Source organism: Oryx dammah, unplaced genomic scaffold (genome assembly GCF_014754425.2).
Source record: "Oryx dammah isolate SB20612 unplaced genomic scaffold, SCBI_Odam_1.1 HiC_scaffold_9, whole genome shotgun sequence".
Lineage (NCBI taxonomy): Eukaryota > Metazoa > Chordata > Mammalia > Artiodactyla > Bovidae > Oryx > Oryx dammah.
In genome coordinates this window covers 46,294,343-46,321,193 of record NW_024070193.1, presented here as the reverse complement: position 1 = coordinate 46,321,193, position 26,851 = coordinate 46,294,343, and the positions used below count along the sequence as shown (strand labels likewise).

The window sequence follows — 26,851 nt, the reverse complement described above, 5'->3', positions numbered from 1 at the left end:
ACATCTTGCAGAAATATATGGGATTTCATTAAATCATTGCTGGCAATGGTGGAAGAACCACATCCAAAGCCTTGGACGAGGGAAGGTCTGACAGATCGACAAGACTGGATGGTCACCAGCTAAAGAAGAGAAAAAAGGGCAGGAGCTTCAAAGGGAAATACTTATTTGAATAGCAATGGAAAATAAATGAAGACCTTAACTGGTTGTGTAAAAAAAAATAAAGACACCATTTTATGATGATGCTGAGAAGATTAAAAATATGAAGGCTGTTATACCATCATGCAGTTCAATAAAGTGAAAGATGACACACGAAAATGTCTACAACTGCTGGTAGAGCCCAACGTGATGGAGTGAAAGGGGCCAGCTACAGGTTCTGGGTGGGTAGTTGAACACTCAGAATAAGACCAACCCTCTGCTGACTCCCATGGGCAGGGAGATGAGGGGTCCCCTCTGTGTCCTGGCTGGAGTCAGGAGAAGACCCGGAACCCTGAAGGTGCCAGCAAAGTCCCTGCCTCTTGCCCACAGTCTCACCCACTCTTGTCCACACCATCTCACCACCCACACTTCATCCTAGTTTATGCTGACCACTAAGCGGAGCCCTGGTCACCCCTCTTGCCCTGGACTCACACTCACAAGGCTCTCCACAACCCTTGCTCCAGCTCCCTGCTCACCCCTCCTCTTGACCTCTGTCCACCGTGCCCTTTGGACAGGCACCAGCACCATCTCCTACATCCTCAGCCTCTTCCAGGATGTTCCCTTCACTTGCTGGCTCTAATGAAAACACCGAGCTTCTCCCCCATGACGGTACTTCCCTCGCATGCAAACTTGACCACCAGCCTGGAGGTGGCTCCGTGATTCTCCCTGCTGCTTCCTGACCATTTTCCATCCCCCTTTCAGAATTCCCCAGCTTTAAATCTAATGTCACCAGAGCGTGGCACCTGCCACTCTCCCCTGTTGCAGCTCTCTGGGGATCACTCCGTCCCCAGCACCGCGCGTGTCACAGTGCTCAGCAACATTCTGTTTGTAAAGAGGGTCCTTCCAGTACCACTCAGGTCTCTGGCTTTCCCTCCCATGACCTTGTTTCCTTCACGTCTCAGGCACTTGCTCGTGTGGTTTTACCGGAGACCTGACCTTTGCGGTTACCTGGCGGTCCTCCAGAATCCACTCACAAGCAGCTCATGCTCTGATCACCACCTTTCACCATTTCTCCCCCAGGTCCGAACATCTCTCACTTGGAATCCCAGGCCTGGAGCCCCCACAGCCAGTGAGACATTCCCACTTGGATGTCTGGTAGGCTTCTCAACCATAACACATCCCAAACTCTCCTCTCGATCTCCCTCCATCCCTCAGATAAGCTCCTCTTGGGTTTTGCTCGTTGAGGTTTTCAGTTAAAGCTAAAACTGAAATCACCTTTGACTTTTCTCTCTGCCTCACAGCTCATATCCAACCCTCTGCAAATTCTATTGGTTCTACTTTCAAAGTTTATCCAAAATATAACTGCCCCAGCCCTGGGTGCCGTTAACCCACTAGCATCTCTCACCCTTCACTTGCTTCAGTGACTACTCTTGGGTGTGGCACCCCTCTGCCCCAAACGCTCCGCAGGTCCCTGCTCACTCAGGATCAAGGCCGGAGTGAGAACAGAACTGCTGTACGACCCTGGAATCCCGCTCCTGGGCATACATCATGATCTTTGCAAGGATAATGTCCTCCCTCCACCAAAGCCCTCCCATCATCTCCCTCCTGCCTGGTAAATCTATTCCTTGCTCGTTTTGCTTTGGACACACAGCCCGCTTTGGGGCTCCCAGCACACCCTGGGGAGGCCCTCGTCTTGCAGACCTAGTCAACGCTGGCCCCTGTCTAGTGGGTCCTGCTCCACTAGCCCCCTGACTTCCTTTAGGTCATCACTGAGGGGTCATCTCGCTGAGACCTGCCCTCGTCACTCCGACGAGAGTAGCACGTGTCCCACTGCACGTTCTTTCTCTCCTTCAATGATCTCCTTCTCGGTGCTTTTATTGTCTAAAGTACGGATAGTTTATTTTGCGATTGCAGTCATCGTCTCACTCTCCCCAGTAGCCTCCAGGAGGGCAGTGTCCCCAGTCTGTGTTGGCCACAGTTCTATCCCCAGGACTGGGCAGGCACTTCATAACTGGTTGCCGACTGACTGGTCACTCTTAGTGAAGACGCTTCCTATATGGTATTACAAAAGGCTATGTAACTCCTTGTAAGAATGCCCTCAAAATGTAGTGAAAAGACAAAATCAATTAGCTTAAATAAATTTCAGTTTCATTTATTGAGATCAAGCCCCAGTCAGACATTCTGTCATTATTGACCACAGTTGTTAGGTGGCCAGTTTAAGTGAATCTACATGAAGTGGTTAGTTTTCCAGAACTACTTACTCCAGAACAAAAAGGAACTCCTGTGTTGCAAAATCATTTATCTTAAACATGGTCAAATATTTCCGGTGATCAATTTTAAAACACTTGCTTATACAAAACAACAATAGAGTTCATAACTCACCTTTAAATTCAACTTTTCTAACAGCCTGAATTTAAAATACTCTCTCAAAGGAACCCTCCTACACTACTGTTGGGAATGTAAATTGGTACAGCCACTATGAAGAACAGCACGGAGGTTCCTTAAAAAAATAAAACCAGAACTACTGTACGACGCTGTAACCCCACTCCTGGGCATATATCTGAAGAAAAACATGGTCTGAAAGGATACTTGCACCCCAGTGTTCATTGCAGCACTGTTCACAATAGCCAAGACGTGGAAGCAGCCTAAATGTCCATCGGCAGAGAAACGGATAAAGAAGACGTGGTGCATATATACAGTGGAATATTACTCAGCCATAAAAAGAAGATGGATGGACCTAGAGAGTGTCATACTGAGTCATATAAGTCAGGGAAGGAGAAATATCGCATGACATCCCTTATATGAGGACTCTACAAAGAAACAATACAAAAATGAACTTATTTACAAAATAGAAAGGGACTTATAAAATGAACTTATGGTTGCCAGGCGGAAGGGGTAGTTAGGGAGTTTGGGATGGACATGTACACACTGCTGTATTTCAAATGGATACCCAACAGCACATGGAACTCTGCTCAATGTTATGTGGCAGTCTGGATGGGAGGGGAGTTTGGGGGAGAATGAATACATGGATGTGTATGGCTGAGTCCCTTTGCCATCCACCTGAAACTATCACAATATTGTTAATCAGTTGTACCCCAATACAAAATACGAAGTTTTAAAAAATATGATACTCTCAAATATTTAAAATATCAACTGAAATTACGTTATCTTCAGTTTTTCTATAATTATTTAAAAACTGAAAACCGAGAACCCAATTCTGATTCTTTGTTGTGTACAGCTTAACAACTTGAAAACAACCCTGTAGAATAAAGGAAGGTATTCCTATGACTCCAACACAGACATTCACCATTCTTCCAGTGGACAGAGTTCATTTATTAAAGTCAGAGGAAGGCACACACAGAAATATCAGGGTGACACCACTTTGTGTGAATAAAGTATACACAGAAACTTGAAAGATATGGTAAAATGACAATTGTGATAATTCTGGATCATGCAACTGTTCATCATCTTACTCGCCCAACTTTTGTGTGGTTTTTATAACAGAAAGGTGAGTAAAAATATCATCCATGGCAATGGGACCTTGAAAGAGGAGAGGGCCCTTGGAGGAAGAATTTTATTTGACAGAAGAATTTCAGCTGGTGAGCAGAGACCTGAATCTTCTGATATTAAAAAAAAAAAAGTCAAAACAGAAAGGAAGTGATGCTGCCCAGGGTGCACAGACATCAGACAGAGAAAGAAGACAGGAAGGACCCAGCCGGGTCATGAGGAGCCTCCAAGTGGAAGGGGGCAGTGGGGGGGGTGGGGTGCAAGATGAGTGTAGCAAACAGGAGGAAAATATGACCTGCTCAAAGTGGGCTTTACAGATGCTTTCTTTGTTACTTGCACTTCCTCAGGAAACCTACAGCAAAGATCCACACACTTCCTTGGGCTCTTTGAGGTGGACGTGGTTTCACTCACAGAAACACAGAAGCTTTGCTCCTAAGAATGACTGGCAGTAAATGATGACCTTATTCCACTGGCCGTAAGCTTCCTGATTCTGTGTTGCTCAAAATCTCAGGAAACTAAGGAAAAACTTTCTGGGCAAGATGTTTCTTTGTTGGCAAGATACAGCTAAATTAAAGAGTTCTCAATAACTTGTGAGTCCTATGGCAATCATGGGCAGAGATGCTCAACCATGAATGGTGTGTATGGATTCAGGGAAAGATCCCTCTTGGAAACTCCTGAGAGAAAATCCTCTCAGAGTCTCAGGAAAATGTTCTAAGGGATGAGATTTCACAAGAATGGATTACAATGGCTTTTTATGCCTTTGGGTACATAGTGTTTCTCTAAAAATTTTCACAACAATCTCCCCACATTTTTCTCCTTTAGGAAAATAAGCCAAGAAAAGAAGGATTTACCATGAGAAAAATTAGCTAGGAGAGGGAGAGAGAAAGAGGTATCATTGTGCCTTTTGCTCCACCTGAAGGAATAGTTCTTCACTTTTCTAATAGAAATTAGATCCCTTCTGATTCGACATCTACAGCTTATTCTGCTACTGAAATAGAAAACGAAGGGCTGCAGAATTCCTCCTTTTCTTATTTGGTATCCTCAGAGCTTTAAAAACTCTGTACTTGAAGATACTACCGTTACACCAAATTTTAGCAACTCAACATCTCTGTTCTTATGGTGAAAATGAAAGGGCGAGGGGGCCCACATGAGAATTTGGAAGAGAAATGATGGTGAGCATACAGCAAGATTTTCTGAAAGGCACAGGGTAAAGGGTCCCCAAGGAGTGGATATTTGTAATAATCTTTAATACTAATCCATTCATGACTACAAGACTGGATTAGTATGAATGGATTAGTCATTTCCAGTAGTCATGTATGGATATGAGAGCTGGACCATAAAGAAGGCTGAGTGCCAAAGAATTGATGCTTTTGAACTGTGGTGTTGGAGAAGACTCTTGAGTGTCCGTTGGACTACAAGGAGATCCAACCAGTCCATCCTAAAGGAAATCAGTCCTGAATATTCGTTTGAAGGACTGATGCTGAAGCTGAAACTCCAATACTTTGGCCACCTGATGTAAAGAGCTGACCCATTTGAAAAGACCCCGATGCTGGGAAAGATTGAAGGTAGGAGGAGAAGGGGACGACAGAGGCTGGATGGTTGGATGGCATCACCAACTCAATGGACATGAGTTTGAGTGAACTCCAGGAGTTGGTGATGGACAGGGAGGCCTGGCGTGCTGCAGTCCATGGAGTCGCAAAGAGCTGGACACGACTGAGCAACTGAACTTAATGTTAATCATCTTCAGAGAGTGATCCCAAGTCCCACTCCTCCCACCTCCACGCACCAGGGAAATGGGTAGGTGGGCAGGTAAACATGGCCCCAGCATGTTACCATCACCCTGTTGAGGACCATCCTCTTCTTTCACAGAGTAGTCAACAGCATACATTTAAGCCAGTTTTATAGAACAAGCTTGTGGTGGTTTGTATGTAGTCAAAATTTTGAGCATTAGAGTAAGCTAGCTTTAATTAAGAGACAGGTATTTAATTTGCAATCGTTACACTGAAAAAACTCCCACTGATTTTCAAGTTTAGGGGTAAACTTGGAAGAGATCTGAAGGGTTTCTATCACAGTAAAGCTGGAGTGCAAAGTATAAGACCACCAAACTTCCTGGTAAATGACAGTTACATAATTAAATCCTTAGGTTTCCTCAACATTTTTTCAATCTTCTAAATACAGACTAAATAAGGAAGAGCACCCTAGGGGCAAAACATATCCCAATGCCATCAGTACAAATTAAACATCCTATTTCTTTCATCTGTTAGTGAAAATTCTGCTTTTACAAAGTTACTAGTCACAAGACTGGGAGTTTAAACAGATATTCAAGAAAGGGCCTTTTGTGTAACTCATAGGGAGGAAACTGCCATAATATTCCCAAGATAGCTCTCTAGTAACCACAGTGTACCTGTCATAGACACACTCATTACCGGGCCCTAGAAACGGCAGGGCCAAGTGTATTTGGGGTCACCCTTTCTGAAACCATCCAGGCTCACTCAGGCTTGGGGAAAAGTGGGCACTCCTCAATCGGGCTTAAAAGGAGGTGGTCTCACAGAGTAGAACTTTCCATAAGTGATTTACAGATTCAATGCAATCTCTATGAAAATTCCCATGGCATTTTTCACAGACATAAACAATTCTGAAATTTGTATGAAACCACAAAAGACCCCAAGCAGCCATAGCAATCTTGAAAAAGAGCAACAAAGTTGGAAGCATCACACTCCCTGGTTTCAAACTGTATTACAAGTATATAGCAATCAAGACAGTATGGTACTAGCAGAAAAACACACAGATTAATGGAATAGAATAGAGCCCAGAAATAAACCCAGGCCTATATGCTGAATTAGTTTTTGACATAGGAGCCAAGAATATAAGTCAGAGAAAGATCAATCTCTTCAATAAATGGTGCTGGGAAAACTGGACACATACCAAAGAATGAAACTGAACCACTATCTTACACCATACACAAAAATTCACTCAAAATGGACTAAAGACTTGAATATAAGAGCTAAAACCATAAAACTCTTGGAAGAAAACATAAGCAGAAAGCTCCTTGACTCTGGTCTTAGAGATGATGTTTTGGATCTGATATGGAAAGTAAAGGCAACAAAAGCAAAAACAAACAAGTGAGACTACGACAAACTAAAAAGCTTCTGCAGGATAAAGGGAACCATCAACAGAATGAAAAAAGCAACCTACTTTATGGGAAAAAAATTACCTGCAAATCATACGTCTGACAAGGGATTAATATCCAAAATATAGAAAGAATTTATACAAGCGAATAATAAAAAACCATAACAATCCAATTAAAAATTAAACAATTAAAAAATGGACAGAAGATCTGAATAGACAGTTTTCCACAGAAGACATACAGATAACCGACAGGTACATGAAAATATACTCACCATCATTAAAAATCCAAACTACAATGAAATATCAACTCACACATGTCAGAATGGTTATTATCAAAAAGAAAAATAACAAGTATTGGCAAAGACATGGAAAATGGGGAACGCTAGTGCACTGTTGGTGGGAATATAATTTGGTGCAACCATCTTGGCAAACAGTGAGGAGGTTCCTCAAAAATTTAAAAATACAACTTCCTTAAGATCCAGAAATTCTACCTCTGGGTAGTCATCCAAAGGAAACAAAAACACTAGTTCAAAAAGATATATACACCCCAGTGTTCACTGCAGCACTATTTACAACAGCCAAGATATGGAAACAATCTAAATGTCCAATAATAGAAGACGATGTAATACATACGCACAGACAATGGAATATTATTGCCGTAAAAAAGAATGAAATCGTGCCATTTGTGACAATATGGATGGACCGACCTTGAGGGAATTACGCTAAATGAAGTAAGTCAAGCATTGAAAGACAAATTCCACATAATCTCCCTTAGATGTGGACACTTAAAAGAAAAAAAAAGAAAAGGCCAAACTCATAGAAGCAGAGAAGAGATAAGTGGTGAGGGGTGGGGAGTGGGTCAAAACTGGTGAGGAGATTAAAAGGTACAAATTTCCAGTTATGAAATAAGTATGTCATGGGGATGTGATGTATAGCACAGTGACTATAGTTAATAATATTATACTGTATATTTGAAAATTGCTAAGACAGTAAACATTAAAGGCTCTAATCACGAGAAAAATGTGTAACTGTGTATGTGACACAGGTTAACTCTACTTATTACGGTGATCATTTAGTGGTATATACAAATATCAAATCACTATCTTACATACCTACAACTAATCTAATGTTATACGTCAGTTTTGCCTCAAGGAAAACAAAAAGAGAAGTGCTCTCGGAAGGAATGTGCACTTAATGTCCTTTAAGGTAGGTCCTTAAGGAGCTTTTCTTTTCCTTTTTAACTTCTTACAAACAGAAGGCTGCAATTAACAGGCCTCCTTAATCCAGTTACTGAATCAGGTAACAAGTCTTGACTGGTGCCTGTCTCTCTATCAAATCTAGTTCCTCCAGTCCAAGGAGGAGAGCCTGAGAAGCCGGCCCCCTTAAGACGGAAGGATTGAAGTACAGGAAATCTGTCACATTCTTTCTTTCTCCCAGGTTCCCATCCTCCATGCATCTGCCTATCCAGCCTCATCCATTCCTCAGAAACCTGGAGGCTTTAGAGTGCAGGGGACTGAAGTGTCAGGCTGGGGACCAACTGAATGCCTATCAAAGTACCGCTCAGTCTCACCCGGGCATCTATAAAGCACTCAAATGAGCAGACATCATCTATAAAGCACTCAAATGAGCAGACAATACACAGTGAAGGGCAAAAATGAAGACTCGCCCACAACAAAAGTAGAGATTATTTTATAGACATTTCTTATTCAGCTCAGTGGCTGCTTATTAAATTCCAATCGCAGGCCAGGTGCTATGAGAAAGCCTTATTTCACAATAAACGTAATTTGAACTCAACGGAGATGCTACCAGTGTCCTTTGGTTTCAGACACCAGAACTTCCTAATTCTAACAACTTGTCCAAACTCCAAATGCCTGGTCCCCTCTGGCCTGTCTTGGTTCTTTCTCATGTCTGTCTGTCTAGCCCCGTGGGTTTCAGGGCCATTATCCAGGACGTGCTTCCTCCTGGTCCACGCATGGATGACCAACACATCCTCCACGCTCAGCTCAAACACCATGTCCTGCTCAACTTCCTGCCCCAAGGGGCTGTTTCTGTGGAGCTCTGCTGGCTCCTCCACCACAGCGCCAGTCAGATTCTGCTTCATAATGAAGCTCGTGTTTCTGTCTCACTCCAGTTAGAGATGCTTGAGGACAGGGAGCAGGAAGATCATACTTTACTCTCTTAGTATCCCCAGTGTCGTGCAGGCAAAGAGTAATAACTCTTATTTTCCCATAATGAAGAATGAATCTCTTAGGTGCCTTCCTGATGGAAATTCAGTCAGACTCAGCTTGCTGAATGCCCTCAGAGTTCAGACCAGTACTAGGCAAAGCAGTGGCAAAGCAGTCAGCTACTTGTCAAGGGTACAGGTGAGGGTCAGTGGAACTCGGTTGATGCCAGCCCTGCCGATTCCCACTTGGGGGCCTAGGGAGTGTTATATAAGTTCTCTGAGCCTTAGTTTTAAACCTACAAATGGGAACAACCACTGAAGCTGGTCTCTAGGAGTGTTGTGAAGATTAGATGAAGTGATGCACCAAAAGTCCTTATCACAGTTAGAAACATTATTGGCTGACCACTGCAAGATGCTGAAGATACAAAAACGAACAAGACCGCATCACTACCCTGAACAAGGTAAGGTGTGAAGGTGAGAATAAATAGTAAGTTGACAGTACAAATCCACGGCAGCCACGGAGGTGAAGACAGGAAGCAGTGAGAGAGAGAGGGCAGAAGGCTCACAGCAGCTGGGGAGTGGGCGCTGGCAGCATACACCTCTTTGCGTCATCTGCTGCTGTTTCTCTCCAAACATACTGAACTCAGTACCAAGTTTAAGCAGAATTGAGCCTCAGGATAGGCAAGCTCAAGACCCAGAATCCCTGACTGTGTGTTTTGCATCACCTGAATCCAACACTGATTGATTCAGGGATAATTTAGAAAGTTTTCAGAAGATGATAAAGCACTTATCACAGACGGCTGGTAAACTTTATGTTTACTAGAATTTTAAAGAAAAGGATGAGCAGCACCAGAAACTACTTTTAATTTCACAGACACAGATAAAGTCACTAGGATTCAGCTTTTCTCCCACAAACAAAACCTACCTGGTGCTATAGGGGGCAGGTCAGTAACTATAAAGAAATCATTTCAGACTGTGAAATTAACTAAAAGATAGTGTAGTCTGGTTACTTTGACTAAGTTGGTATCTAATTGTTTTCTGCATGATTAAATTAATCTGGTTTTAGAAAATGATGTAATTTATTTCAGAGATAAGTCCATAATCTCCTATCTGCAAATCTGAAATCTAGAAAGCTCTGAAAATCATTTTTTTGGTAAGTTTTGTTTAAAAACATATTTGGTAGCAAAACGTGACTCCCATGGAGCCACATAGAGTTTTTATTTGCCCACTTAGTGTGAATGTTCATACATTTTGGGACAGAAATATTACCACGCTTGACAACAGTGCTGCCCCGGTGACCCCTATAGGATCATGTCATATATAGCCTAAGAAACCATGCCAAAAAGATCTGAAAATTATGAATTCCAAGCTAAACCTCATCCTAAGATTTTCAAATAAGAGATGGTGGATCTCTATAAAATTAACTGTATCAGATAGGAGGTCAATATTCCCCAAGCTTTTGTAATTCAACACTAAATACACAATTTTGCCACATCTACATATCACTCATGTTACTACATTTTCTAGTACTTGATTTCACGTTGACATGCCTTTTTTAACTGAATAAAACTATTTTAAAAAAGAAATCTCTCTACTGAAAAAGCTGGTCATCTGAGAGGCTTACTCTCTATTAAAAAAGGCGGATTCAAAAGACTAAAAGATTAAAAAGAGGTGTTAAAGACATAGTAGTCCCAAACTGAGAGTTTCACCTTTAAATCATCAGAAAGAGCAAAATGAAATGGAAGAGGAAATACCTGCCTTACTATGTGATTCAATGTCATCTAGTGCTAGGCTGGATTACCATGCCAAGATCTACTTGTGCCCAGAAATATTTATCCTACACATTGGGAATCTCACCTAAACTGTGTTATGCAGGGAGCCACTCCACTAGACAGGAAGCACTGCTGGGGTTGGGAGGGCTTACCTATTATACAAAGGTAAAATGTCGCAGCAAGGAGGGTAACTCTATCTCTCCTTTAGTTCTGTCACCCATAACCTGCCTTGGAGATTCTGCTCCATCCTGTACTGCAGCTATTCATCAAATGAACACAAAAACTGTCTTGTGGACAACTCTCTGGAGCATCCACAGCCTCTGCTGCCAAAGGACCCCTCACAATGACTGGATCTAGAAGTGAGCAAACACAGACAAGCCAAAGCATGACACAAACTAATGAGACCTCTACTCAACTAACTTCACCAATAGCTACTGTAAACAATGGCCTTCAAAAGCAGCAGGACAGGATCTGTCGTAAAAAGAATTCAAAAGGACCTTCAGGTAAACATCAGCTATACACATTTTAAAAACAAAACATAAAAGGTGCAAAAGGGAATTTTTCCCATAAAGTACAATACTGGAAGTTAGAAATACTGTGAGGTTGAAAATCTCCATTTTGCAGCTGTTAAAAAATTTTAAAAATAAGAACCACACATTGATTTAACAAAGTGATCAAAACTAGCATCACCAGTAAACGGCAAATAGACATCATGAGCTTCTGGATCTGATGGATTTCTTCTGGGACTTACCTGAATCTAGTTGTCCAGAACACAGCAGAGACCCCTAAATGGAGGGAAAATGCTACAAAATACCTGGACCATTCTTCAGAAACCTCATGAAAGACAAAGAACAGCTACAGAACTATCCCGGATTAAGGACATCTGTCTGCTAGAATACATGATGCTGGACTGGAATCTATATTGGAAAACAAGCTATACAGGACATTATGAGGACAGCTGACAAAGTTGGAATATGGATAGCAGATCAGTAAAAGATTTGTATCAATGTTAAACTTCCTGACTTTGATAACTACAGTTAAGAGAACATCCACTTCATTAGGAAATACATACTCACACATTAAGGGATAAGCACAAATAATATGTCTAACTCTCTCATAGTTCAGCAAAAATTCTGTGTACATACAAATAGATATGTGGAATATGATGAATGTTACCAGTAGGTGACTACAGGGAAAGGTAATCATGAGTTCTTGAAAGGAGATCAAAAAACCTGACTCTTCCCCATCTTCTGGCTACCACTGAGGCCGCCCGCCCAGTTTCTGTGTGGACTCACCATTCTTCTGAGAATCCTCAGCAGAAGCTTCTGGTCCTTTGGGTCCTCTTTGGATGTCAGTAAATCAGCGAAGATCTCTGCATTTTCAGGAGACAGGCTCTCTGGGTTTTCCCCTCCATACAACTGAACCAGTATAGACAGACACTTGGATGAAACTTCAAAAATTTCAGGATCCTCATTAGGAAGCTGAAAATTAACAAATAGGACTTCATCAGCTTCACTGAAGATGATGTTGGTATTCCTCAAGAACTACAGCTTAAAAGATAGAGTGTCAGTCCGAGTACAAACTTTAATTAATTGAATATTCTTATGAACGGATCTTTTTCAAAATGTAAAGAGTAACTCAAACAAGACTAGCAGCACAAAATCACAAGGAAGTTCTACAGTCTTTTCTTTAATCCATAGTGATGAATGACCTGTGACAAGCAAAGGACCAATTATATATTACACGCATATTTACATATGCATATGTTCATACAGGCGCATGTGTGTCTATGGGTGTGGAAACACTGATTTTTCCAAGGCACAACCCTTAAATTCTTGTTGACATAGCTTCTTGAGGAAAATCCACTTCCTAGAAGATATTAAGAAATGGTTTGAACTGTTTCCAAATCATTATTGACTAAACAGGGGGGAGAGAAAGTATTGTTTCTATATTACAAGGTATATTATGAAATAATAATCACACCATAAGCATTTCAATCTTTTAATTTTTAAAGTTTTATTTCTAATAGCTTTGTTAAGATACAATTCCTAGGTCATACAATTTAGTGATTTCATGTGTATCCATCATTCAATGGTTTTTAGTATATTCAGAGTTGTGCAAACACCACCAGAACCAATTTTAGAATTTTGTCATTTTAACTGAAAAAGAAACCCTGTATCATCTCCTCCTCCCTACCCAGTCAGTGCTAAACTGCTTTCTTTGGATTTGCCTATTCTAGACATTTCAGATACTTGAAATCATACAAAATACGATTCTTTGTGACTGGCCTCTTTCTCTTAGCATGTTTTCAGGATTCGTCCATGCTGCAGCATGGATCGGCATTTCGTTTCTTTTTATCATGCAATGGATATGCCGCATTTTGTTTACCCATTCATCAGCTGATGGACGTTCACTTTGTTTTCACTTTGACCAGTATGAGAAGTGCTGTGGGGAACAGCGTGTATACATTTTTGTGCACACAGGTTTTGTTTCTTGGGTATATACTTGGAAGTGAAATTGCTGAGTCACACAATAAGTAACTCTATGTTTAACTTTCTGAGAAATCGCCAGACTGCTTTTCAAAGCCGCCGTTAGCACCAGCAAAGCATGAGAGTTTCAGGTTTTCCACATCCTCACCAACACTTGTCATTACCTATCTTCTTAATCACAGACATCCTAGTCTGTGTGGAGTGGTCCCCCATGTTGGCCTTTCACTTGTACCTCCTCGATGGTTAGTGATGCTGAACATCTTTTCATGTACATTTTGGTCATCTGTAGATCTTCTTTGGAGAAATGTTTACTCAGATCTTTTCTCATTTTTAAAACTAGGTCATTTGTCTTATCATAATTAAGTCTAAGTATTCTTTATGTATTTTAAATACAATTCCCTTTATATATTTTAGATATAATTCCCTCAGCAGATACACATTTCAAAACTGTTTTCCCATTCTGTGGATTGTCTTTTCATTTTCTTGACAGTGTCCTTTGAAGCACAAAATATTTTTTATTTTGATAAAGTCCAATTTACCTATTCATTTTATTGCTTGTGATTTTGGTGTCAAACCTAAGAAACCATTGCCTATTTCAAGGTCCTGAGATTTACACTTTTAAGAATTTTTATAGTTTTAGCACTTACATTTTTCCTTCTAAGAACTTTATAGTTTAGCTTTTACATTTAGGTCTTTCCATTTTAATCTCTGCATATAAGTAGAGAACCAACTTCATTCTTTTGTGTGTGAATGAATCTTATTTTGAGACATTGGCAGGTTCATATGCCATTATAAGAAATAATACAGAGGGATACCATACACACTTCATCTGACCTCCCCAATGGAAACATCTTGCTTAACTACAATACAAGATCACAAACAGGAAATTAAACTACACATTAAGACAGCCACTTCTGCTTTTTAAAAATTAATATTTTCACCATATACAGTTTGCAACCTTTTACTTTCAACCTGCCTGTATCATTATATTTGAAGTGAGGTTTTTGTAGACAACATACTGTTGGATCGTGTCTTGTTATCCCTCTAGTCATCTCTATCTTTTAATTGGTGCCTTTAGATCACTCACATTTTTAAGATAAATAACATAAAAATGCTAGGGTTTAAGTCTAACATGCAATTTTATTACTTGTCTTCTATTTATTCCCCATTTACTTTCCTGATCCCCCCCCTTTTTTTTAACCTTCCTGTGGGTTTTCTGAACATTTTATGTTTTTGATAAGAATTATTAAATTCTCTTTTACTCCCAGTATTAGTTCCTTAGGGCTGACATAAAAAGTACCACAAACTGGGTGGCATAAACAACAGAAATGTATTACCTCACAGCTCTGGAAGCTAGAAGCTTAAAAATCAAAGAGCAGGGCCTTGCTGCCTCTGAAACCCAAAGAAGAATATTCCCTTGCTTCTTTTCGGCATCTGGTGATTTTCTGGAAATCCCAGGCATTCCTTAGCTTGTGGCTGCATAGCTCCTCTCTCTGCCCATGGAATTCTGTGAGCTTCTTGTCTTCACATGGCTGTCTTCTAATAAAACGCTAGTGATTTTGCAGTAGCGATGCACTCTGACTTGAGTCTGACCTCATTTGGAATGTCAGTGTTTTCAAACAAGGTTTAATATTCTGAGGTGCTGGGAGTTAGGACTTCAACATCTCATTTTTGTCGGGGGACACAATTCAACCTGTTACATTGCCTATCAGCTTTGTCTCTTTCGGGCTCAGCTTTTTGTTCACCTTGGTTTCTCTGCTTCAGGCTATCAGGCTTCCCCAAATGTCTGGTGGTCTCTGGCATTCTATTTTATGAATGAAAGAGTGTGCAGATTAGTACAGGCAGATGGCTCCAATTTCCTTTGCATTTGTGTATATCTGTTTCTTCATGCTGCTTTCCCTGTGATTTCTTCAAATCTTCTCTGTGATTTCTTCAAACTCTGAAATGCTTCTTTCTAAGTAAGGACCCCATCTTAGAAATCACACCAGATAGATGGCTCATCCTCTTCACAGTGCAGACCTTGACATATTAAGCTGGAAGAAAGCTGAGCACAATGAATAAGGGAAGGGGCCTGACTGGCCTGCTTAAAATGCTCACCTTCCAATAGAGGGGTAGGAATCTAGGGCCTCCAGCAGTTTTCCACTTGAAGTTTACAGATCAACAGCATCTGTTCCTACCTTCTGGTTAGTTTCTCCTCTGTATGTTCTGGCTAATAGGTTTCTTCACTAGATTTTGATTCAGTTCCATCTGCTTTCTATCACTGAGTAACTGCATGAGATTTCTTTTCCATTAACAGCTTCTTCTTCCACTCTCCTATGACTATAAGATATCTGAAGCTTTCTCTATTTTCATAGCTTTTGAGTAGCCAGTGAGACAGGCACAGGTATTCATGCTTCTACTTCAATCTACTGTAACATTTCTTCATTTATGAGTTAGTTTAGCTTCATTGTTGAGATGATGGGAGGATGCTTATCATAAGTAGTAACTCCAAAGATGGCTTATTTGTTGGATTTTTGTAAAATTGATGTTTGTGTTTGTGTGTGTAAGCCCTGCCCCACCACTACAGAAAAGAGGGTGATGGTATAAAATCTCCCTGGAATAACAGAATAAGGATATACCCAACTGTCTGAAGAAACAAACTACTAGAAAAATACATGAAACAATGGTTTTTAAGATACCAGACACGAGGCAACGTAGGACAGTGATGCCAAATAACTGAGGTGAGCTCTATTCCTCTCCCAGGTTAGAGGCTTAAGAGGTCTCCAGGCCTAAGAGAGACAGCAACTGAGATGGGTACCAGCAGATTTTTTAAGCTGAGGAGACAGAGTGAAAAGTCTCAGGAAACCAAGCAGCTAGAGTTCATAGGCCAAAGTACTAGAGAGAAGAGAGCAAGGGAAAGCTCACACTGAAGAAACTGGTAGCCTGGATGGTATTTTATCTATTAGAGAAAATGAAATTCTGGTTAAAAACCTTTCTACCAAGACAACTATAGACTTAGATGGCATTGATGCCAAATTCTACCAAAGATTCTAGGAAGATGTAATACCAAGTCTATACACATTTTTTCAGAAAGCTAAAGAAAATGGACAGTTCCAAACTCATTCGGTGCGGGGAGTATTTCAGTTCAGTTCAGTTGCTCAGTCACGTCGTACTCTTGCTAGGCTTCCGGTGCTGCACCAACTCCCGGAGCTTTCTCAGGCTCATATCCATCGAGTCAGTGATATCATCCAACCATCTCATCCTCTGTCATCCCTTTCTCCTCCCACATTCAATCCTTCCCAGCAGCAGGGTCTTTTCCAAGAAGTCAGTTCTTCACATCAGGTGGCCAAAGTATTGCAGTTTCAGCTCCAACATCAGTCCTTCCAGTGGAATATTCAGGACTGATTTCCTTTAGGATGGACTGGTTGGATCTCCTTGCAGTCCAAGGTACTCTCAAGAGTCTTCTCCTATACCACACTTCAAAAGCAACATTTCTTCAGCACCCAGCTTTCTTTGTAGCCCAACTCTCACATCCATACATGACCACTGGAAAAACCATAGCTTTGACTAGACAGACCTTTGTTGGCAAAGAAATGTCTCTGCTTTTTAATATGCTGTCTAGGTTGGCATAGCTTTCTTTCCAAGGAAGCAAGTGTCTTTTAATTTCATGGCTGCAGTCACCATCTGCAGTGATTTTGGAGCCCAGAAAAATAAAGTCTCTCACTGTTCCCATTGTTTCCCCATCCATTTGCCATGAAGTGATGGGACTGGATGCCATGCTCTTAGTCTTTTGAATGTTTAGTTTTAAACCAACTTTTTCACTCTCCTCTTTCACTTTCATCAAGAGGCTCTTTAGTTCTTATTTGCTTTCTGTCATAAGGGTGGTGTCATCTGCGTATCTGAGATTATTGATATTTCTCCCATTAATTTTGTTTCCAGCTTGTGCTTCATCAAGCCTGGCATTTCACATGATGTACTCTGCATATAAGTTAAATAAGCAGGGTGACAATATACAGCCTTGACGTACTCCTTTCTTGATTTGGAACCAGTCTATGATTCCATGTCCAGTTCTAACTGTTACTTCTTGACCTGCATATAGAGTTCTCAGGAGGTAGGTAAGGTACTCTGGTATTCTCATCTCTTTTAAGAATTTCCACAGTTTGTTGTGATACACACAGTCAAAGGCTTTGGCATAGTTAATAAAGCAGAAGTAGATGTTTTTCTTGAACTCTCTTGCTTTTTTGATGATCCAGTGGATGTTGGCAACTTGATCTCTGGTTCCTCTGCCTTTTCTAAATCCAGCTTGAACATATGGAAGTTCACAGTTCACATACTGTTGAAGCCTGGCTTGGAGAATTTTGAGTATTACTTTGCTAGCGTGTGAGATGAGTGCAATTGTGTGGTAGTTTGAACGTTTTTCGGCATTGACTTTCTTTTGGATTGGAATGAAAACTGACCCTTTCCAGTCCTGTGGCCACTGCTGAGTTTTCCAAATTTGCTGGCATATTGAGTGCAGTGTTTTTCATAGCATCATCTTTTAGGATTTGAAATAGCTCAACTGGAATTCCATCACTTCTACTAGCTTTGTTTGTGTGATGCTTCCTAAGGCCCACTTGACTTTGCACTCCAGGATGTCTGGCTCTAGGTGGGTGATCACACCACCATCGTTATCTGGGTTAGGAAGATGTGTATTCTTGCCACCTCTTCTTAATATCTCCTTTTAGGTCCATACGATTTCTGTCCTTTATTGTTCTCATCTTTGTATGACATGTTGCATTGATCACTGAGGAAGGCTTTGTCTCTCCTCGCTATTCTTTGGAACTCTGCATTCAGATGGTTATATCTTTCCTTTTCTCCTTTGCCTTTCACTTCTTTTCTTTTCTCAACTATTTGTAAGGCCTCCTCAGGCAACCATTTTGCCTTTTTGCATTTCTTTTTTTGGGGGGATGATCTTTTCCACTGCCTCCTGTACAATGTCATGAACATCTGTCTATAGTTCTTCAGGCACTCTGTCTATCAGATCTAATCCCTTGAATTTATTTGTCACTTCCACTGTATAATAGTAAGGGATTTGATTTAGGTCATACTGGAATGGTCTAGTGGCCAGTATTACCCTGATGCCACAATCAGACAAACACATTCCAAGAAAAGACAATTTCTGACCAATAGCCCTTATGAATATAGATGCAAAAACTTCAACAAAGTGTTCGCAAACCAAATTCAGCAACATATTAAAGGATTATACATCACAACCAAGTGGAATTTATCATAGGAATGAAAGGCTAGTTTAGTATCTAAAAATCAATCGATGTTATGTGCAACATGAATAAAATAAAAGACAAAATTATATGAGCCTTTCAATGGTCACAGAATAAGCATTTGACAAAATTAAAAACCCTTTTAGTATTAAAAAACACTCAACAAATTATAAATAGAAGAGAACTTTCTCATATTGATAAAGGGTATCTGGGGCAAAATTTACAGCTGACACCATACTTGCCATGGTTTAAGATCATGAACAAGACAGACGTCCATTCTTGCCATTTATATTCACCATTATATTGGAAGTTTCAGTTATGGCAAATAAGCAAGGAAAATAAGCAGAACTCACCTAGAAAGGAAAACTCTATTTGCAGATGACATATTCTTACATACAGAAAATACTAGCGAATCCACTAAAAAACTATCAAAAATAAACAAGTTCACCAAAGGGGCAGAATACAAGATCAATATTCAAAAATCAATTGTATGCCTGCACCCTAGCAATGAAGACTGTAAAAAGGAAACAAAGAAAACAACTGCATTACAATAGCATCAAAAAGATTATTTAAAACTGAAGTTAAAAGAAGTACATGACTTGAAAGCTGAAACATTCTAGAAAAACGTTAAAGAAGGTACATAAACAGCAAAATATGTCATGTTCAAGGATCAGAAGAGTTAATATTATTAGGTTGTCAATATGCCCCAAACTGATCTGCAGATAAAAAGCATTCAGAGCTGCAGCTGGATTATTTTTGCAGAAATTTGATAAGCTGATCCTAAAATGCATATAGAAATGCAAGAGACTAATAGCCAAAATGATCTTAAAAAAGAAGAATGAATTTGGAAGGCTCACATTTCCCAGTTTCAAATTCTGCTTCAAAGCTACCATAATCCAGTCAATGTAGTACTGGCATCACTTCAGTTCAGTTCAGTCGCTCAGTCGTGTCCGACTCTTTGAGACGCCATGAATCGCAGCACGCCAGGCCTCCCTGTCCATCACCAACTCCCGGAGTTCACTCAGACTCGCATCCATTGAGTCAGTGATGCCATCCAGCCATCTCATCCTCTGTCGTCCCCTTCTCCTCCTGCCCCCAAATCCCTCCCAGCATCAGGGCCTTTTCCAATGAGTCAACTCTTCGCATGAGGTGGCCAAAGTACTGGAGTTTCAGCTTTAGCATCATTCCTTCCAAAGAAATCCCAGGGCTGATCTCCTTCAGAATGGACTGGTTGGATCTCCCTTGCAGTCCAGGGGACTCTCAAGAGTCTTCTCCAACATCACAGTTCAAAAGCATCAGTTCTTGGGCACTCAGCTTTCTTCACAGTCCAACTCTCACATCCATACATGACCACAGGAAAAACCATAGCCTTGACTAGATGGACCTTTGTTGGCAAAGTAATGTCTCTGCTTTTGAATATGCTATCTAGGTTGGTCATCACTTTCCTTCCAAGGAGTAAGCGTCTTTTAATTTCATAAAGATATACAAGAGATCAGTGGAATAGAATTTAGAGTCCCAAATTCAACACTTACATTTATGGTAAACTGATTTTTGACAAGCATACCAAGACAATTTAATGGGGGGGGGAAATGGCCTTTTTAAACAAATTGTGCTGAGACAAGTAGGTATCCACACGCAGAAGAATGCAGTTACACCCATTCCTCACACCTCATCCAAAAACTGACTCCAAATGGATCAAATATCTAAATAACAGAGCTAAAGATACAAACATATGGCATCACCAACTTGATGGACATGAGTTTGAGCAAGCTCTGGGAGTTGGTGATGGACAGGGAAGCCTCACGGGCTGCAGTCCATAGGGTTGCAAAGAGTTGGACATGACTGAGCGACTGAACTGAAATAAAACATACAAAACTTTTAGAAGAAAATATAAAAGTAATTACACCTTTATGACTTTCGGTTAGGCAATGTTTCTTGTGTATGACACCAGAAGCACAAGAACAACAACAAAATTGATAAACGACTTCATCTCCATGTATGAAGAAAGTGAAAAGATCACCCACAGAACAAGGGAAAATTGCGGTAAATCTAATACATAATAAGGGACGTGTATACACACAAAATATAAAATATCTTACAACTCAGTAATAAAAAGACGAATAACTTAATTTTTTAAAGGGCAAAGAAAAAAAGACATTTTTCCCCAAAAGGTATACAAATGGGCAATAAGCACAGGAAAAGACATTCAACATCATTAGCCATCAGTTCAGTTCAGTTCAGTCACTCACTCGTGTCCGACTCTTTGCGACCCCATGAATCGCAGCACGCCAGGCTTCCCTGTCCATCACCATCTCCCGGCGTTCACCCAAACTTAACGTCCATCGAGTCGGTGATGCCATCCAGCCATCTCATCCTCTATTGTCCCCTTTTCCTCCTGCCCCCAGTGGGGAAATGCAAATCAAAACCACCTTGAGATACCACTTCACACCCACTACGATGGCTATAATTAAAAATACAGATAATGCAAGTGTGGGTGAGGGTGTGGGAAACTAGAACCCTCATACACCGCTGGTGCTAATGGCAGCTTTGGAAAACACTGTATTTTCTCAAAAGGTTAAACACAGGCTGACCTCAGGACTGAGCACTTCTACTCCTAGACACATACTCAAGAGAAAGAAAGCGTATACTGACACAAAAGCTTCTACACAATTGCTAAAAGCAGCCTTAATTCAAAATTGCCAAAATGTGGAAACAACCCAAATGTCCATCAATAAATGGATAAACAAACACTGTACATCTATACAGTGGAAGACTATTCACCAACACAAAGAAGGAAGTGCTTAGATTTCAAGCTAGAAACATGAGTGGACCTCAGAAAAACATCATACTCAGAGAAAGGCCACATATTATATAGATCCATGTATAAGAAATAACCAGGACAGGACAGTCTACAAAAACAGAAAGCAAATCAGTGAGTGACAAGGGTTTGGAGGGCAGAGTATGGGGAGTGACTTTTCATGAGTATGAAATTCCTTGCTCGGGTGACAAAGATGTTCTGTCATCAGATAACGGTGATGATGCACAACTCTGAAAATACACTACACAGCAGTGAATTGTACACTTTACAGGGGTGAAAGGCATGCGTTATTTCTTGGTACATCTTTTTCAAAAAACCAGTAACGACTCTGCACAGTCTTCAAGAATATCAAAGAGCAGGGAATACTTACTTCCCAATTCATCTGCTAAGATCAACATTACCCTGATACCAAGACAAGACAAAAACCATATAAAAAAGTAAACTACAAAACAACATCCCTCATGAACTCAGATGCACAAATTCTAAACAAAATTATAGCAACTCCAAGCCAACAAAATATGACAGGGATAATGATAAAATAATATCTCTTGACAAAATGGGCTGTATCCCAGGAATACAGGTCAGTTTAATGTTCAAAAAAAGCAGTCAATGTAGCATATCATATGTATTAATTTCCAAGGGTTGCCATCATAATGAAGGACCACAAACTGAGAGGGCTGAAAAAACAAAAACTGATCTTCTTGTGGTTCTGGAGGCTAGAAGTCTCATATCAAGGAGGGGACAGAGCAGCACTTCTTCTGAAGCCTCCAGGCATGAATCCTTTCTGCCTCCTGCAGCCTCTGAGAGCCCCAGATGTGCCTTGCCTGTGGCAGCAGAACTCCAGTCTCTGCTTCCATCATCACACGTATTCTCCCTTGTGTCTCTGGCTTCATATGGCCGGCTTCTTACTGCTGCTGCTGCTGCTGCTGCTAAGTCGCTTCAGTCGTGTCCGACTCTGTGCAACCCCATAGACGGCAGCCCACTAGGCTCCCCTGTCCCTGGGATTCTCCAGCCAAGAACAATGGAGTGGGTTGCCATTTCCTTCTCCAATGCATGAAAGTGAAAAGTGAAAGTGAAGTCGCTCAGTCGTGTCTGACTCTGCATGACCCCATGGACTGCAGCCCACCAGGCTCCTCTTCTTACTAGCACACCAATAGTAGTGGGCCAGGGAGCCCTCTCTATTCCAGGATGACCACATCTCAACCAATTATGTACATGATCCTACTTCCAACTAAGGTCACATTCTGAGGTACTGGGCGGGGGGTGGGTTTTAACACATCTTTTTTAAGGGATACAGTCAATCCATAATATCATATTAATAATTGAAAAAGAAAAACCACAATCATCTCAATAGAAAAAGTATTTAACAATATGCAACACCTGTTTCTAACAAAAACTCGGCAAACAAGGAGTAGAAGGTGATAAAAACATTCAGAGACTGAATGCCTCACCCTGATCAGGAAGACAGAGAGGAACGTTGGCTCTCACCACTTCCACTCAACAGGGGAGGTTCTGGCCAGTGCAGCCGGGCCAAAATGAATAAACCAACAAATAAATAAATATAAGAAATTCAGATTGGAAAAGAAGACTTAACTGCTTATTTGCAGAAGACATGATTCTTGATGTAGAAAATTCAGTGGAATTAACAAACAATCCACTGGAGTCCAAAAATGAGTTTAAAGGTTACAAGCAAAAACACTAAATGGAATAGATAAACGTAACCCAAAGCTCATAGCAGCAATATTTGCTATTGCCAAGGGACAAAAGAAACCTACATGTCCATCAACAAATGAATGGATAAAAAAGATGCACTAACACACACACACACACACACACACACACACATATATATACACACACACCGATATACACACATACACACGCCAATGGAATACTACTTGGCCATACAAAGAATGAAATTTGCCATTTGCAGCAACCTGGATGGACCTGGAGGGCAGTATGCTCAGTGAAATAAGTCAGAGAAAGGAAATACAGTATGATATCACTTTTATGTGGAATCTTAAAAATACAACAGACTAGTCAATACAACAAAAAAGAAGCAGACTCACAAATATGGAGAAAAACTAGTGAAAAAACTAGTGTTTACCAATGGGGAAAGGGGAGGGGTGACAGCCAGTATATGAGTGGGAAATTCAGAGGTACAAACTATTCTGTATGAAATGAATTACAAGGATATATTGTACAATGTGGGGAATATAACCAATATTGTACAAGAAATATAAATGGAGTACAACCTTTAAAAATTATGAATCACTATATTGTATACCTATACTGTGATATCAATATAATACTGCATAGCAACTACAATAAAAAAAAAATTTAAGGGAAATAATCAGATGTGAGTACATTTGCATGTACAAAGTTATTCACTGCATTGCTGTAACTGAAAAAACTATAAACCACCTAAATGTCCATCAATAAATATAATAGGTACTCACAAAAAACCAATTAATATTATGTACCATACATCCAAAAAACTGAAATATTCAGGGATAAGTCTGACAAATGATGAAAGACCTATACACTTAAAAATACAAAATACTGTTGAGATAAATTAAAGAGGACCCAAATAAGTGAAGGGATACACCACATTCATGAGCAGAAAGAAAATTTTGTTAAAATGCCATTCTCTCCAAATTAAGACTAAACATAATCCCAGTCAAAATCCCAATTAAGTTTTTTGTTTGTTTGTTTTGGTAGAAATGAACAAGTTGATTCTAAGTTTTTTTAAAATGTTTCTGCTTATTTTTTAACATAAATTTATTTATTTTAATTGGAGGTTAATTACTTTACAACATTGTATTGGTTTTGCCTTACATCAACATGAATCCGCCACAGGTATACATGTGTTCCCCATCCTGAACCCCTCTCCCTCCTCCCTCCCCATACCATCCCTCTGGGTCGTCCCAGTGCACCAGCCCCTAGCATCCAGTATCATGCATCGAACCTGTTTTTATATTATATACATATGTATCAGTTGGAACTTTCTCTTCATTCTTGTTTTGTCTTCTCTTTATGGCTCTTAATACTCTCCAACCACTGAAACACTTTCCCCACTTAAGACGTGCAAGCTCGCCTTCCTTGTAAATGCTCTGGTCTTCCCTTCTTTATCAAAAAAATAATTAATTACTTTGGCTGGGCTGGGTCTGAGTTGTGGAATGTGGGACCTTTTTAGTTTCGGGATATTTTAGTTGTGGGCTTCCCTGGTAGCTCAGATGCTAAAGAATCTGCCTTCAATGCAGGAGACCCAGGTTTGATCCCTGGGTTGGGACGATCCCCTGGATAAGGAAATGACAACCTGCTCCAGTATGCTTGCCTGGGAAATGCAATGGACAGAGAAGCCTGGCAAGGGTCCATGGGTTCACAGAGTTGGACACGACTGAGCGACTAACACTTTGACTCTAGTTGCAGCATGCAGACTCTTAGTTGCAGCATGTGGGGTCTAGTTCCCTAAGCAGGGATGGAACCAAGGGGCCCTGCATTCGGAGTGTGGAGTCTTAGTCATAGGGCCACCAAGGAAGTCCCCTGATCTACTTTTCTTCTTCCTTTAAATTCTTAGACGGTATTCTTAAATCATCATTAATAACACTGTGGTGTTTTTATTATCTATTTTCTCATACTATAATCACTTTTTAAATTGTGATAAAGTTTGTCAAACATAAAGATCTATGGAGTATTGCAAGATAATTACTGATGATCCAGCAAATACAGTTTTAAGCTCCTCTGCATACCCTTAACTCTCCTCCAAATCCTGATTTATCCAGTATACTGATTTTATCAGTAACTGTTTTTTAAGTTGCAGGTCTATTGGTAACAATGTCTTGTGTGTGTGTGTGAAAATGATTATTTAGTTTAACAGATACTTCAAAGTTCATCATTATTTCTCAGACCTTTTATAAAGCACTCCATCATCTTCTGGTTTCTATTAATACTCCTGAATGATCCACCATCAGAATGACTGGAATGTTGATTGGCAATCTGCCTTTTCTCTTTGACCTTTGTAAAAAAGTTTTCTTGACTTCGTCATCTTCATTATCCATTTAGCTTTGCTCAATGTGCTATTTTGTCTTTTTATTGGATTTTTATATTCTATAATTATGGTTTTATTTTTTGAACTTTTGTTCTTTGAATGTCTCCTAGAGCATTTTTACAATCCTTGACCCTTGACTGAATTATTGTTTTTCTAAATTATATTTCTTTTTGATTTTTTAAATTATTGAAAGATTATTATAACACATTTGTGGGAGACTTGGTAAACATAGAACAAAGTTACACATAGTTCCACTACATATTACAATTATTTTTTAAGTAGATAAATTCAGATTTTTATTTGAAGTTTCAGTATCAAACTCTCAAAACTTAATAGAATGGACAGAAAAGTAGAAGGACAGAGTAGACCTGAAGAGCAATGAACCAATTCAACATTATTAAGACTTACACAATTTTCACAGGCTGGCCTGGTGGCTCAGATGGTAAAGAATCCGCATGCAATGTGGGAGACCTGGGTTCGATCCCTGGGTTGGGAAGATCCCCTGGAGAAGGAAACAGCAACCCAATCCAGTACTCTTGCCTGGAGAATCCCATGGACAGAGGAGCTTTGTGGGCTACAGTCCACAGGGTCGCAAAGAGTCGGACACAACTGAGTGACTTCACTTCACATACAATTTTCATAGGCTTGCCTGGTGGCTCAGATGGTAAAGAATCCACATGCAATGCGGGAGACCTGGGTTCCATCACTGGGTTGGGAAGATCCCCTGGAGGCAGGCATGGCAACTCACTCCAGTATTCTTGCCTGGAGAATCCCCATAGAGAGAGGAGCCTGGTGGGCTACAGTCCATGGGGTTGCAAAGAGTCAGATACAGCTGAGCAACTAAGCACAGCACAGCATACAATTTTTACACACCCAGTAGGATACAAATTTTATTCAAACTCTCATATATTATAAACCAGGAGACACTGGAATAAAACCAGGGAGATAAAACAAAGTGCAAAAATTTTGCAGTCTAAAGGTATTGAAATTATACAGAGTCTGCTCTCTTAACACTGTGGAATTATTTAGAAATCAGTATCAAACAATATTTGAAAATAACCCACATATTTTCAAGTGCAATGTGACATTTACCAAGAGAGATCCTTGACCTGGCCATTAAAAGCCTCAATAAAGTTAGAAAACTGAAAAAACTCAGAGGGTAACTACATAGAAGAAAGCTTTGAAATGAGCAATTAATATCAAAGACACTTAACCCCATGTACTTGGAAATTAAATGTCTACTTTTAAATGATGGGAGTATCTAAGAAACCATAACAAGGAAAAGTAGAAAATACTGTGTAACAGAATAAAAATGAAGAGAGAATTTATCAGAATTTGTTGCATGCTGAAGTTGCTCAAGGCTATGGTTTTCCCAGTGGTCATGTATGGATATGAGAGTTGGACTATGAAGAAAGCTGAGTGCTGAAGAATTGATGCTTTTGAACTGTGGTGTTGGAGAAGACTCTTGAGAGTCCCTTGGACTGCAAGGAGATCCAACCAGTCCATCCTAAAGGAGATCAGTCCTGGGTGCTCATTGGAAGGACTGATG

General features: G+C 40.3%; 1 protein-coding gene across 4 annotated transcripts in view; it reads right to left on the bottom strand.

Annotated features, from left to right (window-relative positions):
* The window catches only part of ULK4 (unc-51 like kinase 4), a 492,418-nt gene that overhangs the window by 102,301 nt on the left and 363,266 nt on the right, over positions 1-26,851 (bottom strand). For all 4 annotated transcript variants that reach the window (XM_040246041.1, XM_040246038.1, XM_040246040.1 and 1 more), the window contains one exon: positions 12,003-12,188. In XM_040246041.1, the coding sequence (XP_040101975.1) occupies positions 12,003-12,188 (186 nt within the window). The remainder of the gene's footprint in view (positions 1-12,002; positions 12,189-26,851) is intronic.